Raw genomic sequence first — 12,839 nt, forward strand, 5'->3', positions numbered from 1 at the left:
ATATAAAGAACAAACAAACATTGTCCAGAGAAAGAGCAAAATATATTTAATGCCCCTTTTCTGCTTTAGCGCACTCAGTACAGTACTTATATAAATATGCTTGAGCTGCTGATCACGGGGGTGATTGTGGGGATACTGTTCATCAACCAAGGAAAAAAAATAACATTTCTAACTTAAATGTATACATCTGGCTATCCACTGTGTCCAAAACCAGACCTTGGTTCCCTCTTAGTTAACAAGCAGGGCCCAATGTACCTCTAGTAAGAATGTTTCTCTGCTGGAAGGGCATTAGGTGTTGCATAGTTTTTGTGCAATTGCGCAAAGTTGCCTGCAGTAGGAAAATTTGCATGACTTCGGAAAAACAAAGCAAAGCAATATCTTTCCACCTGTGATTCACTTTATTGCCAGTGGAAAGGCATTTTCCGGGAGATTAGTTGAATGGGGTAGCAGAGGTTTATCACAAGCGACAAATCTCTCTGCGTAATGTTTAATGCTTAAAATCATTTAAACATTATTATTATGCATTTTATTATTGTAAATACTTGTACCTTATTGCACACTTTTATTATATTTAATATTTGTATTTTTTTTGTTTTGTTTGTCTATGTAAAGTTGGAAGGAACACGGGTCAAAAAAATTTCATTACAGTAATGATGCTTCATTGTTATTTGTATATGACAATAAACTTGAAACATTAAATAAGCCCAATAGGATTGCTTTGCCGCCAATATGGATCCATGTAGCTTAGTTAGGATGAAATACAAGGTACTGTTTTATTATTACAGAGAATGTATTTTTAGCACAAGCCTTATTCACAGAACTCATGTTGACCAAGGAGTGTACTGCCCCTTTATGATATGAGTGAATGAATTGGGAATGTTGGGTAGTTATTAGGTAAAAGTGATAGAACACTGATGTCAGTAATCCAGGAGAAAAAACTGTCACAGCACAGCAAAAAAAGACAATGCATAACAGAAGCACTTTACATTTTCCTTACTAAACAGAAATGTACTGTATGTTCCAGGCTTAGTGTACACAGTCAGCAGCAATCCCCAACATACAGTATATAAAGGCTGCCTCTTGGCACCCTATAACTGTGCTGAAACTTACAACCAACAAGATGGGAAAGGTAAGTAAAGGGTGTAAGGTGAAAGCTTTTCTTGTTGTTTAAAGGGTGAAACTTTATAACAAGAAAAAAATGCAAAAGCAATGCAACAAATCTTATACCAGTGTTAAATAGAAACTCAAATGCTTGCATTTTCCATAGATTTCAAAGGGAATAACAGCAAGTGCCACCAGCCATGTAAAGAGTCTGCTGTGTTTGGAAAAAAATCATACATTTACATATTCCTATAGATTAGATGGGGATTTAATGCAGATCTGTGTCATTTGCAATTGGTTTCCATTATTTGTGGCTTTTTTTGCCTCCTGAACCTGTTTTTTTGCCAAAGGCTCAGCCAGAAAGCAATTTCAGTGTCCTTTCCCTTCTCCACTCTGCAGTTTATCTCATTAGAAATAATTTATAATGTATTATTGATTTAATTTATTATAACTTATTGTTTAAAATTATTTTAAAATGAATAATTTGTTATAATGAGCACCCAAAATATTTCTAAAAATAAGGACAATTTGCAAAGTGACTTAGGTCACTTAAATGTATATACAGACTGATTATTAAGACGGGTGTTGGGATATACTTTGCAGTGAGAGTAGAGAAGTACATCCCAATGCTTCATATTAAGTTGCAAGATTACAGGACTCCGAGGTTCCTTTTTTGAGATTTAGAGGCAGATTTATCAAACTTGGAGGCCCTAAGGGCAAAGGCACATGGTGTGTATATCCACTTCTCTCAGCTACACAGAAAAACAAAGGACAGAGAGAAGCGGATATACACTCCATGTTCCCTTGCATAAACACTGTTGACAATTAAAGAGGTATTTACCAAACACATTTATCAAAGTCAGTCAGAATACTTTCCACAGCTCTGAGGAGAAAATGCTTAATCTTATAAACCTTTTAAAATTAACTTTTGGCAGAACAAAGAATCTTTGTATATTTTTTCTTAAAAGTAAGATTTTTACATCTATTTCTGTCATTTACTTACATTTACCCAGTCCCTGACGGAAAAAAACACACTTTTTTGTTTTGTTATTTTACATTAAAACTTTTACCATTTACTAGTTATAGTTATTAACTTGCGCTTATTGCATGCTGCTGTGTTATCACATTGCACTGTAGTATTGTGGCTCTAAAAAAAGTATATATATATATAGTGATATCTTAGAAATACTTTATATTTCCTAATTCCCAACAATATAATATACTCAATATACATGGTTTTATACCAGGGATACCTGCCAGCATATGCATCTTCACCAGCACTGGATTTCAACTTCAGGTGCCCCAAGGCCACCCCCATCCCATGCTCAAACTTTCATACTCCCATACGGAGCAGTTTCGTATGGGAGCAAAGTTTAAATTTTTCGCTGCGGCATGCCGCCCGTAAGTTTATGCCGCCCTAGGCCTGGGCCTTTGTGGCCTCGCCACAAATTTGGGCCTGATCTTCATTGCAGTTTTATTTGCAAATTATCTTTAAATTTACCTTCCTTCAGATCTTCTTCTACGAGGAGAAAAACTTCCAAGGCCGCTGCTATGAGTGCAGCTCAGACTGTTCTGACTTGTCCTCTTACTTCAATCGCTGCAACTCCATCAGGGTGGATAGTGGGAACTGGATCCTGTATGAGCACCCCAGTTACAGGGGACACCAGTATTACCTCTGGAAAGGAGAATACCCCGACTTCCAAAGATGGTTGGGTTTCAACGACTCCATCAGGTCCTGTCGCATAAGTCCCTATGTAAGTCTTTTCAAAGCTTTCTTGTAATACTAGGAATGAATATTGTTTTTGTGGCACTGGTTATTTCTAGTGGGATCCACGTTCCACGTGATTTAAATATCACAGCAGAATTAAAGAAATAGTTACACATTCAAATTTTAACAAGAACATGTCACTGTACTCTATAAACACAAATATCATCAAGCTTTCCTAATGTACCGTAGGTGCCCCTCTGTCTGCCTTCAGCCCCCTGCATACAAAAATGTGTTGATCACCAACACAATGCAGCTTCCTAAAAGACATTGAGCTTGGGGGCTGGGAGAGGACACTGTGTTGATGTTGGTCATGTTGGAGCGTGCCTTGGGCAGCCTGAATCTTAGGCCTGGCACTACAGACCATGCAAAATCACTGCTAAAGAAAAAAATTCCAAAATGGCAGAAATATAGGATATAGTGTAACTATATATGGGAACTTCTTGTGCAACAAGTATATATGTATTCAAACCAATTTTCATTTGTTTACAGCACCAAGGACAATACAAAATGAGAATCTATGAAAGAGGAGACTTCCAGGGGCAGATGATGGAGTTCTTTGATGACTGCCCCAATACTTATGATCGATTCCGTTTCCATGACATTCACTCCTGCAATGTGTCTGACGGCTACTGGATGTTCTACGAGGAACCCAACTACAGGGGGCGTCAGTACTACCTGAGACCCGGAGAATACAAGAGATACAGTGACTGGGGAGCCTCCAGCGCCAGAATTGGATCTTTCAGAAGAGTTCATCACATGTTTTAAATAATCTAGAAAATACTGCACTGCAACTACAAAAAAAAATGAATTTTTAATAAAAATACATTTTGAATAATTATATAATATAGTAACTTTATTCCTTAAACTCATTTTCTTGTCATATTTTAAGAAGAGGTACAGCAAATTAGTACCTAAATTCCAGAGCTAATGACTATATCAGTTGTCAAACCATTAGAATTTCCCTAGTTCAGAGATATTCTCATATTGTCAAATAAAAGTGCTTTCTTATTATGAGGGGCACAAGGTACACACTGTACTTCTGTACAAACATTTGCATTTGTCTGTGTATGTAGCACTGCTATGGGGTCCTTTTTAGCATGTGACACTCTCTTTATAATAAATAAATATTATAATATAATAAATAACTGAATAACACAGACATAGCAAAAAGATTAGTGCAGCAAATTAAAAAATTGCATTAACCCCGTACACGCCAGTAATATCGGTACATATATGGCCAGCTTAACAATGTGCCTCCCTCCTGTGCTAGACTAGAATATTTGCTTATCTCCCTTTTTTGTTTGCCTTCTTTATGGCAAGACAATAGAGATCTGCTTCAAAATACCAGGAGTTACAGTTCCCATGCACCTTCAGATCCACTCGCTTGGGACCGATATTGGCAGCTAGAATAGGCCGTGTATGGGGACCTTTAGCTTACAAGCACTGGAACTTGTTAACAAGCACATTTAAAAGGAACAGTTAAGTGTAAAAATAAAAAGTGTTTTCAATATAGTTAGTTAGGCAAAAATGTAATCTATAAAGGCTGAAGCGGGCAGATGTCTAACATAATGGCCAGAACTCTACTTCCTTCTTTACAGCTCTCTGTTAGCAGTCAGTAACCAATCATGGACTTTAGTTTACTTTTCAATCTGACCTGCGTGCTTACAAATTACCGTATATACTAGAGTATAGGCCGATCCGAATATAAGCCGAGGTACCTAATTTTACCTAAGAAAACTGGAAAAACTTATTGACTCGAGTATAAGCCTAGGGTGGGAAATACAGCCGCTACTGCTAAGTTTCAATAATCAAATAAATAACAGATAAATAAATAGATAACTTTAGGGAAAGAAAAATGCTACAGCAGCAGACAAAAGCAAGTTTAGGAACGCTAAGGAAGCTGCCATACTAATTATCAAGTACTTGGACCCCAGTGTACAAGTCCCACCACAGTACTACAATAGTAGTTACAAGGGCAAAATAATTCTTGATGCTGGACTTATTTTTGCTATTTTCTCACCCCCAGGTACAAGGTGCAAGGCTGAGTGGCTTAAAGGAAAACTATACCCCTGAACATTGCAGGTCTTATATCATATATCACATAAAACAGCCCATATATAAAATGTTGTTACATACAAATAAATCATTTTCATGAAGAATATACTATAGGTTTTCCTATAATTTGGAGCATTGCGGTTAATGGGTTTCTGGAATAGGGATCTCAGTAGTATACACCATTGGATAATCCCATATAGAAATGCTGTTATAAGGTACTAAAGTTTACCCTTTTATTCACATAAGGCACTGTGCTCAAATTAATGTCTAGGCATCCCTAGGCTATAGCCTAGGGGCTCAGTGTGATCATGGGCCCATTGTACTCTCTCCAAATCTTTATTTACATTTATTAATGCACCTGCGTGGGAGAAGGCAAATTAGGCAAGGAAGGAGCGCTTGTACCACTGCGCACAGAAACATAGTAATAATATTTATTTACATTACTTGTGTAACGCGCTCGGCGCACCCATCTCCCCCTGTGAACGGACGCGCGTCCTTAGCTGAATGTAAGCACAGTCTGCGATATACGGTCGTAAGGGCCTGTGTGTCCTTAAGCACGTGCGCATGCTTGTACGTCCGTGCGCGGTGTCTGTGAATGGAAGCCCAGTCTGCGGTGTAGGATCGTAAGGGCCGGTGTGTGCCTGTGTTCATGCGTGTGCGTCCATACGTGCGTGCGTAAGCTCCTGGACGCACGGACGCACGTCCGCCCCAGGGGGGGGTGCGAGCGAGTTGCATCTTCGGAGGTAGGTAGTGGGGAGGTATACTCGAGTATAAGTCGAGGGTTACTTTTTGTGCACATTTTTTGTGCTAAAAAACTCCGCTTATACTTGAGTATATACGGTAAGTGAACAATTATGTCCCATATGGCTCTTCCCTTAAGTCACTGACTAACTAAGAGGTTAGAGAGCTGAAAGCAGGAAGTAGTGTTCTGGCTATTATGTTAGACATCTGCCATGCCTTTATAAATTCCATTTTTGCCTAACTAACTATATTACAAATATTATTTAATTTGTGCAGTCTATCTATTTTACCCAGTTTCATATTTACACTGAACTCTACCTTTAAACTCCTTCTCCTTGTTCAGACCCGGTGTGTCTTATCTGATAGCCTCTATTCTGAAGCAGCTCTTTGCATAATCTTGTGATGCCCTCTCTTGCACATGAGCACAAGAGCAAGGGAGGCAAGTTCTTACACAGCATAGGAAATAAAACTACAGCAGGCACAAATAGGGCAGCCCACTCTCTACTGACTGTACTTTCCAATTATTCTGGACCCAGGACACCTGTCATCTGGTTAAACACTACGTAATACTGCTGGGGCCCATCAGGACCAGGACCCACCAGGAATTTTTCCCCAAAGGATGCTGAAGGATGGTTTTAGGTGCGGATGTTTTTCTTCGTTACAAAAGTCCATTAGGGGAAAATTACAGAAATTGCTAAGCTTTTTCAACCTGAAAACCCAGCATGAGTTAGCAAATGCATGCAGGTTTCCTTTATGATTGGTAGAGCCTGAAGACTCAAGCAATCATATATCAGGCCCTAAGTGTACATAGCAGTTGGCCAAGGCATTTGTTATTAAGACCTACATTCATGTTTTAATTGAAGGATTCACTGGTATATTACTGAGCTCCCTCTGTCCCTCTGTATAAATTCACTCACTTTCTCACACTAGTATGAAGTATGAAGTAGCCAGTCATTTAGCATTCTTTTTACAAAGATGAAAACTTCAATTGTTTGAACTTCACCCAAAACACCATTTTCAGCCCCCTCCAAAACTGACCATTCCTGAGCCACTTTCCTCAGATAAGCAGAATTCAGCATTCAGTTTTGCAGTTTGCACTTCCTTGCATCCTGATTGGTCAGGTTATTTCATTAATCAGTTACGTGGCAAATGAATTTGATGAACGGAAGACAAACTGTTTGTATATATTGTATTATAAATTTTTTGTTTAGAATTCATTTCTATGTTAAGGCTCCAGTCCACCTGGTGCACTAAGTTGCACCTAAAGGTTGGTTTATATACTGCTCTTTCACACTTTGACACAGGACTAGTTTTGGTTTTGTGGTGTATCCCAGTGCTTGTATCAGTGTCTACCTCTGATAGCTCAGCGAGGATATGTCTCTACACAATTTGGTGTAAAACTTATGCTGGAATTTATCCATATATATATATTCATTGAGTACTGAGCCAATATTACGGTAACATCAAGTGTCAAAATAAAAACCGCATTATATCCAGATTGTGACCAGTGGTCAGAACGCCAACTAAGGGGTATATTTATCATGCTGTTTTTTACACAGTGTGATAAATATACCCCTAAAAACAACTAGGATGTAAGGAAGCTTTCAGTGTGAGTCTGAATATGGACACTGTACATGAGCCAGGAAGTATCATCCAAATGAATATTAAATTATGTCCTTTAGTCTTTAAAATTTGCTAGAAAATGTGCAGAAAATGTGCCCAAATTTACCAAATCAGCAAACACTCAAAAAAATCACTTTTTAAACTTTTATTGTAACATATTTATATTGTTATGTTTTTTAAATTGTTTTAAAACATGTGATGAACTCTTTTGAAGGATCCAATCCTGGCGCTGGAGGCTCCCCAGTCACTGTATCTCCTGTATTCTCTGGGTCTCAGGTAGTACTGACGCCCCCTGTAGTTGGGTTCCTCGTAGAACATCCAGTAGCCGTCAGACACATTGCAGGAGTGAATGTCATGGAAACGGAATCGATCGTGAGTATTGGGGCAGTCATCAAAGAACTCCATCATCTGCCCTTGGAAGTCTCCTCTTTCATAGATTCTCATTTTGTATTGTCCTTGGTGCTTCACCCAAAATAAAATACAAACAGAGCCATGGTTATTGCAAGCAGCATATCATATAAAAAAATGTAAGAAATTACCTTCTTGTAGTGTCTGATTTGATTACTGTTTCAGTGTTTAAACAATTAATAAACATATTTTGGCTAATTGGTGTTGCTTAGAATTTGTTTATTACAAAAAAGTTGCAGTTGTTCCATCTCTAGTTAGGCAATACAGGGCTGCAAGGTGGAACCTATGGAAATATAAAATGTATAGCAAATAGATACTAATGTTCCTCATATGTGACATATGTAATGCCATTCAATTAAGGCCTCTTCATATAAAGAAGAAGTAAAGCTCAACAATAAATTAGCCTTTACAATATAATTTAGTCTATCTAATATAATTTTAGGTTTTTGTCTACTACAGCCCTTGTAAATATATTCACAATATAAAATTTAAGATACAATAATGAATTCACATAATATGGCAGCATAAAAACCAACACAGTTCAGTATTTAATAATGAGCCTATATTAGAGCAGGTGATCTAGCAAACTGTTCATAATTTCTCATAGTCTGGTTTGTACAGTGTAGACTGTAGAAGCATTTAAAAGACTATTTTAGCTTTGGCTACTATTGCACTTCAAGTTACTATACTTTAAACTTTGAAAAGACTTACATAAGGACTCATGCGACAGGACCTGATAGAGTCATTGAAACCCAACCATCTCTGGAAGTTGGGGTATTCTCCTTTCCAGAGGGTGTCCCCTGTAGCTGGGGTGCTCATACAGGATCCAGTTCCCACTCTCTACCCTGATAGAGTTGCAGCTATTGAAGTAAGTGGACAGGTCAGAACAGTCTGAGCTGCACTCATAGTAACGGCCTTGGAAGTTTCTCTCCTCGTAGAAGAAGATCTGGAGGAATACATTAGGGACTTAATTTTTGACATTAGGGGGCTGATTTACTAACCCACGAATCCGACCCGAATTGGAAAAGTTCCGACTTGAAAACGAACATTTTGCGACTTTTTCGTATGTTTTGCGATTTTTTCGGATTCTGTACGAATTTTTCGTTACCAATACGATTTTTGCGTAAAAACGCGAGTTTTTCGTATCCATTACGAAAGTTGTGTAAAAAGTTGCGCATTTTGCGTAGCGTTAAAACTTACGCGAAAAGTTGCGCATTTTTCGTAGCGTTAAGTTTTAACGCTACGAAAAATGCGCAACTTTTCGCGTAAGTTTTAACGCTACGCAAAATGCGCAACTTTTTACGCAACTTTCGTAATGGATAGGAAAACTCGCGTTTTTACGCAAAAATCGTATTGGATCCGAAAAATTCGTAAAGAATCCGAAAAAATCGCAAAACATACGAAAAAATCGCAAAGTACCGATCATTACGAAAAAAACGCAATCAGACTCCATTCGACCCGTTCGTGGGTAAGTAAATCAGCCCCTAGGTATTGTGCTGATTATTCCAATCAGATTTTTGCAGTAATTTTCTAACTGCTAGTAGACTCATTAAAACTAATTAGTTATTGGTTGCTATGGTCAACTGTAACACTGCTTTTTAGAACCCTTGTTCCTAAAGGAGCCCTTACTCTGCTACACAGAAAATAACTGTAAATATATATAACATATAGAGATATTGAATCTATTATCACACAGTTGTCTAAGCAAATAGGAGATTGTATCTGTGATAATGTATATCCCATATCAACTATATACAGTATATCTATCTATCTATATATATCTATATACATATATATATATATCTATATATATCTATATACTGTATATCTATATGGCCAGCTAACAACTGAGACTGAGCAACACAATTGTAATACTATTGTTACAGGGTTTAAATAGAAAATATACCCCAATTTGAAGCAGCTTTAACAAATTACTTTCTGTTCCTATAAATAGTTTGTTTAGTAAAAGATATTGGCATCAGTTATTCTGCAAAAGAATGGCTGTTTATCAAGATGTTGATAATTATTCATATCAATGGGGGCAGCCTTGATTTCATCATCAGGTATCCTCAGCCAAATTATATTGAAAATTCTTGTTTATGTTTGCCAATAAATATGTTTTCAGCATGAATAAAAGCCATGCAAAGCTTAGTTGTTTAGTATAATGTCCAGGGTTGGACTGGGGGGGGGGTGGAGGGCCCACAGGGGCTACTGTTTCAGGGGTCCCACACCCCCCAAGGTGCCCCAACTGTGCCCCCCTAACCCCCGTAGGGGGAGCAGTGAAAGGATCAGGTCTGGGCTGCTAAGGCCCACTGGGTGTTTGTCCCGGTGCCCCAGCAGCCCAGTCCGACCCTGATAACGTCACTGAATAAGCTTCCAAGAAAACATGCCGAGTGAGTGTGAAACTATAGGATCTTAAATCCTTTAGTTCTGCGAACATTTGTGCCCCCTTAATAATTTCATGGTTCTGACTTACTTTTCCCATTGTAGAATGGATGGTTCAGAAGTTTCAGTACAAATAAATGGTGAGAAGAGGCGCCTTTATATATGTGATGGATTGCTGCTGTCTGCAACTGTTTCTGCTCAGTAAGGAAAAACATTAAAACCTTTTGTTTAGTGTTTATTTTTCATTTCTTTTTTTTTGCTTGCTGTGCTGGGACAATTGTTTTGCGATTGCTGGCACCTATGTCCCATAGTTTTTCTTTTCCTAAAGAGCTATAGATTTGAATCAGATGATGTTTGCTGATGTCAAAAAAGATTTTGGCCTCATACTTATAATTCATGTCACTGTGCCAGTGATTCCTTTAGTGCAGTGATCCCCAACCAGTAGCTCGTAAGCAACATGTTGCTCATCAACCCCTTGGATGTTGCTCTCAGTGCCCCCAAACCAGGTACTTATTTTTGAATTCCTGACTTGGTTGAATAAAACAAGATTTCCTACCAAATAAAGCCACCTGTAAGCTGATAGTGTGCATAGAAGCTGCCTAATAGCCAATCTTAGCCCTTATTTGGCTCCATGAACTTTTATGATGCTTGTGTTGTTCCCAAAGTCTTTTTACATTTGACGGTGGCTCACGAGTAAGAAAGGTTGCATATTCCATATTAGATGGAAAGGAATCATTGTATACAAATGTTGGGAGCACTCACCGGTTTAGTTCGGTAATAGCAGTAACCCGTGCATACACATCAAGGAAACGCCCCAGATCCAGGCGTAATCAGTCGCAGAAAGGTTGTAGATGTTAGATGGAGCACGCAGCCCTGCGTGCTCCATCTAACATCTACAACCTTTCTGTAGATGGAAAGGAATGTCTGGATAGTGAACTTGGACAGAAGCTACAGTGTTTTGAAACTCAGTTTGTAACACTGAGTGAGAGCAAGATCTTCTCTCATTCTGAATACAACATACTATAATTAACCCCCCAAGACTAACCAGACAGAGTAACTGACTAGGAACAGCTGACAGACTTGAACCAAACTGCTGATGTAGACAAAGATTTAAGTCACTTAAATGATGTAAGGGAAGAGTCTTTCATAATGAATCCTCATCCACATTATATAGCAAAGGCCATATAACAATTGCCCAAACAGATCACTTTCAAAACATTATCCAACCAAATAATAACCAGTAAATACTAAATTGCATACAACTTAACTTTTATTAGTCAACACATTACAAATTGCAGAAAGTTTGAATTAAAACCAAGAAGAGGGTCCATGATATATATTATAGCATAATTAATGAATTTAATAGTGAGTGCAATGAGATCTAGTAAGATAAAATTCAAACCTTATCTTAGGGTACGTTTTAAAGATCTGAGTAATTATCTTCCACTGTGTGCCCCACATGTACCAACAAGTAGGCCTTACACAAAAGTAGTAGTAACTTAAGACTGTAGAATGTCAAAAAAGGTGCCACATATTAGAGTCAGATTGGGGCTACTGCCACTGATTCCAAATGGGAGAGCCAATTATCAGAGCCAGCACCTACTAACAATAACTGTACCTTGATGCACGATTTTCATACGTGAGGACTTGTAGCCACCTAACACAAATAAGAAACCAGTGCCCTAAGATCTGTCTTAATGGAGGATGAGGATTAAATATCATTATCCCTCTTCTTGGTTTTAATTCAAACCTTGACTTTTTTTTTTTTTTACATATTCACCAATAAACGTTATGATGTCAATGTTACTACAGGTAAAGGATCTACTATCTAGAATGCTTGGGACCTGGATCTTTCCATAATTTGGATTTCCATAACTTAAGTCTACCAAAAAAAGTAAACATTTAATTAAACTCAATAGGATTGTTTAGCTACCAATATGGATTCATGCAGCTTAGTTTGCTAGACTATTTGGATCCTCCCTCATTAACTTCAGTCTAGTTATGATTTTATTTCTTTCTTGTTAGGTAACAGTGACATATCTGTAATATTCTGCAGACAAAAGAAACCATAAGTGTAATTATAGAAATTCTAGTTTAAATGGGTGAGGCCTGGGTGCTGACTATGGCAAACACGTGAGACCTCGGTGAAAAGTAGTTGAAATTTATTTCTGTCCTGAAAGTGCCTTGACATATTCTGTATCGTTTTCAGGTTACCTAATAAGATTTTATGACGAATGCCTCCTTGGATTATTAACTCAGTTATAAATGTCAGAATGTTCCTGCACTATGAGCTGGAATATATTTTGTGCTCCCAATTAAATGTATGTCGATTCAGGATGTGCAAATAACAGATTCCAGTGACTTCCCTATACATTCTGCATAGCATGACAAGAACTAGTTTATATACTGGAATAAAAGTTTAGTTATTATAGGAGATTGGCCTTATATTAAAAGTAGAGGCAGTTAACTGAACAAATTGCATGTAAACTGAACCAGGCTCATGTTCTTCTGTAAGACATTGCATGGAAAATATATATCATGCGGCAGCATGAAGTCCAGACTTCATGCTTTCTGTAGTTCATTATCCCAATTTTGCTTCCATTTTGCAGAGCAAGATAGTTTACAGCAAACATAACACCCTGACAGACTATAGCACCAAGCATACTTGCAGGTCCAGTCTGTATGAGTCAGGTTGGAAAGAATGAAACAAGTGCAATTCAATTCCATTTTTCATCCATACCTACAAAACATTTTATGG

The 12,839-nt window shown here is 37.9% G+C and overlaps 1 protein-coding gene and 1 pseudogene across 1 annotated transcript; one reads left to right on the top strand and one right to left on the bottom strand.

Moving 5' to 3' along the window:
* The first annotated feature begins 1,099 nt into the window (after positions 1-1,099).
* crygbl.2 (crystallin gamma B like gene 2) lies at positions 1,100-3,707 on the top strand. Its single transcript, XM_002934175.5, has 3 exons — positions 1,100-1,129; positions 2,613-2,855; positions 3,359-3,707. The coding sequence occupies exons 1-3, from the start codon at positions 1,121-1,123 to the stop codon at positions 3,632-3,634; spliced, it is 528 nt and encodes a 175-aa protein (XP_002934221.1). The 5' UTR covers positions 1,100-1,120; the 3' UTR covers positions 3,635-3,707.
* Positions 3,708-7,474: 3,767 nt separating this feature from the next.
* On the bottom strand, positions 7,475-10,181 carry LOC100496840 (annotated as a pseudogene).
* Positions 10,182-12,839: the final 2,658 nt, after the last annotated feature.

The sequence above is a fragment of the Xenopus tropicalis genome, chromosome 1 (assembly GCF_000004195.4).
Source record: "Xenopus tropicalis strain Nigerian chromosome 1, UCB_Xtro_10.0, whole genome shotgun sequence".
Lineage (NCBI taxonomy): Eukaryota > Metazoa > Chordata > Amphibia > Anura > Pipidae > Xenopus > Xenopus tropicalis.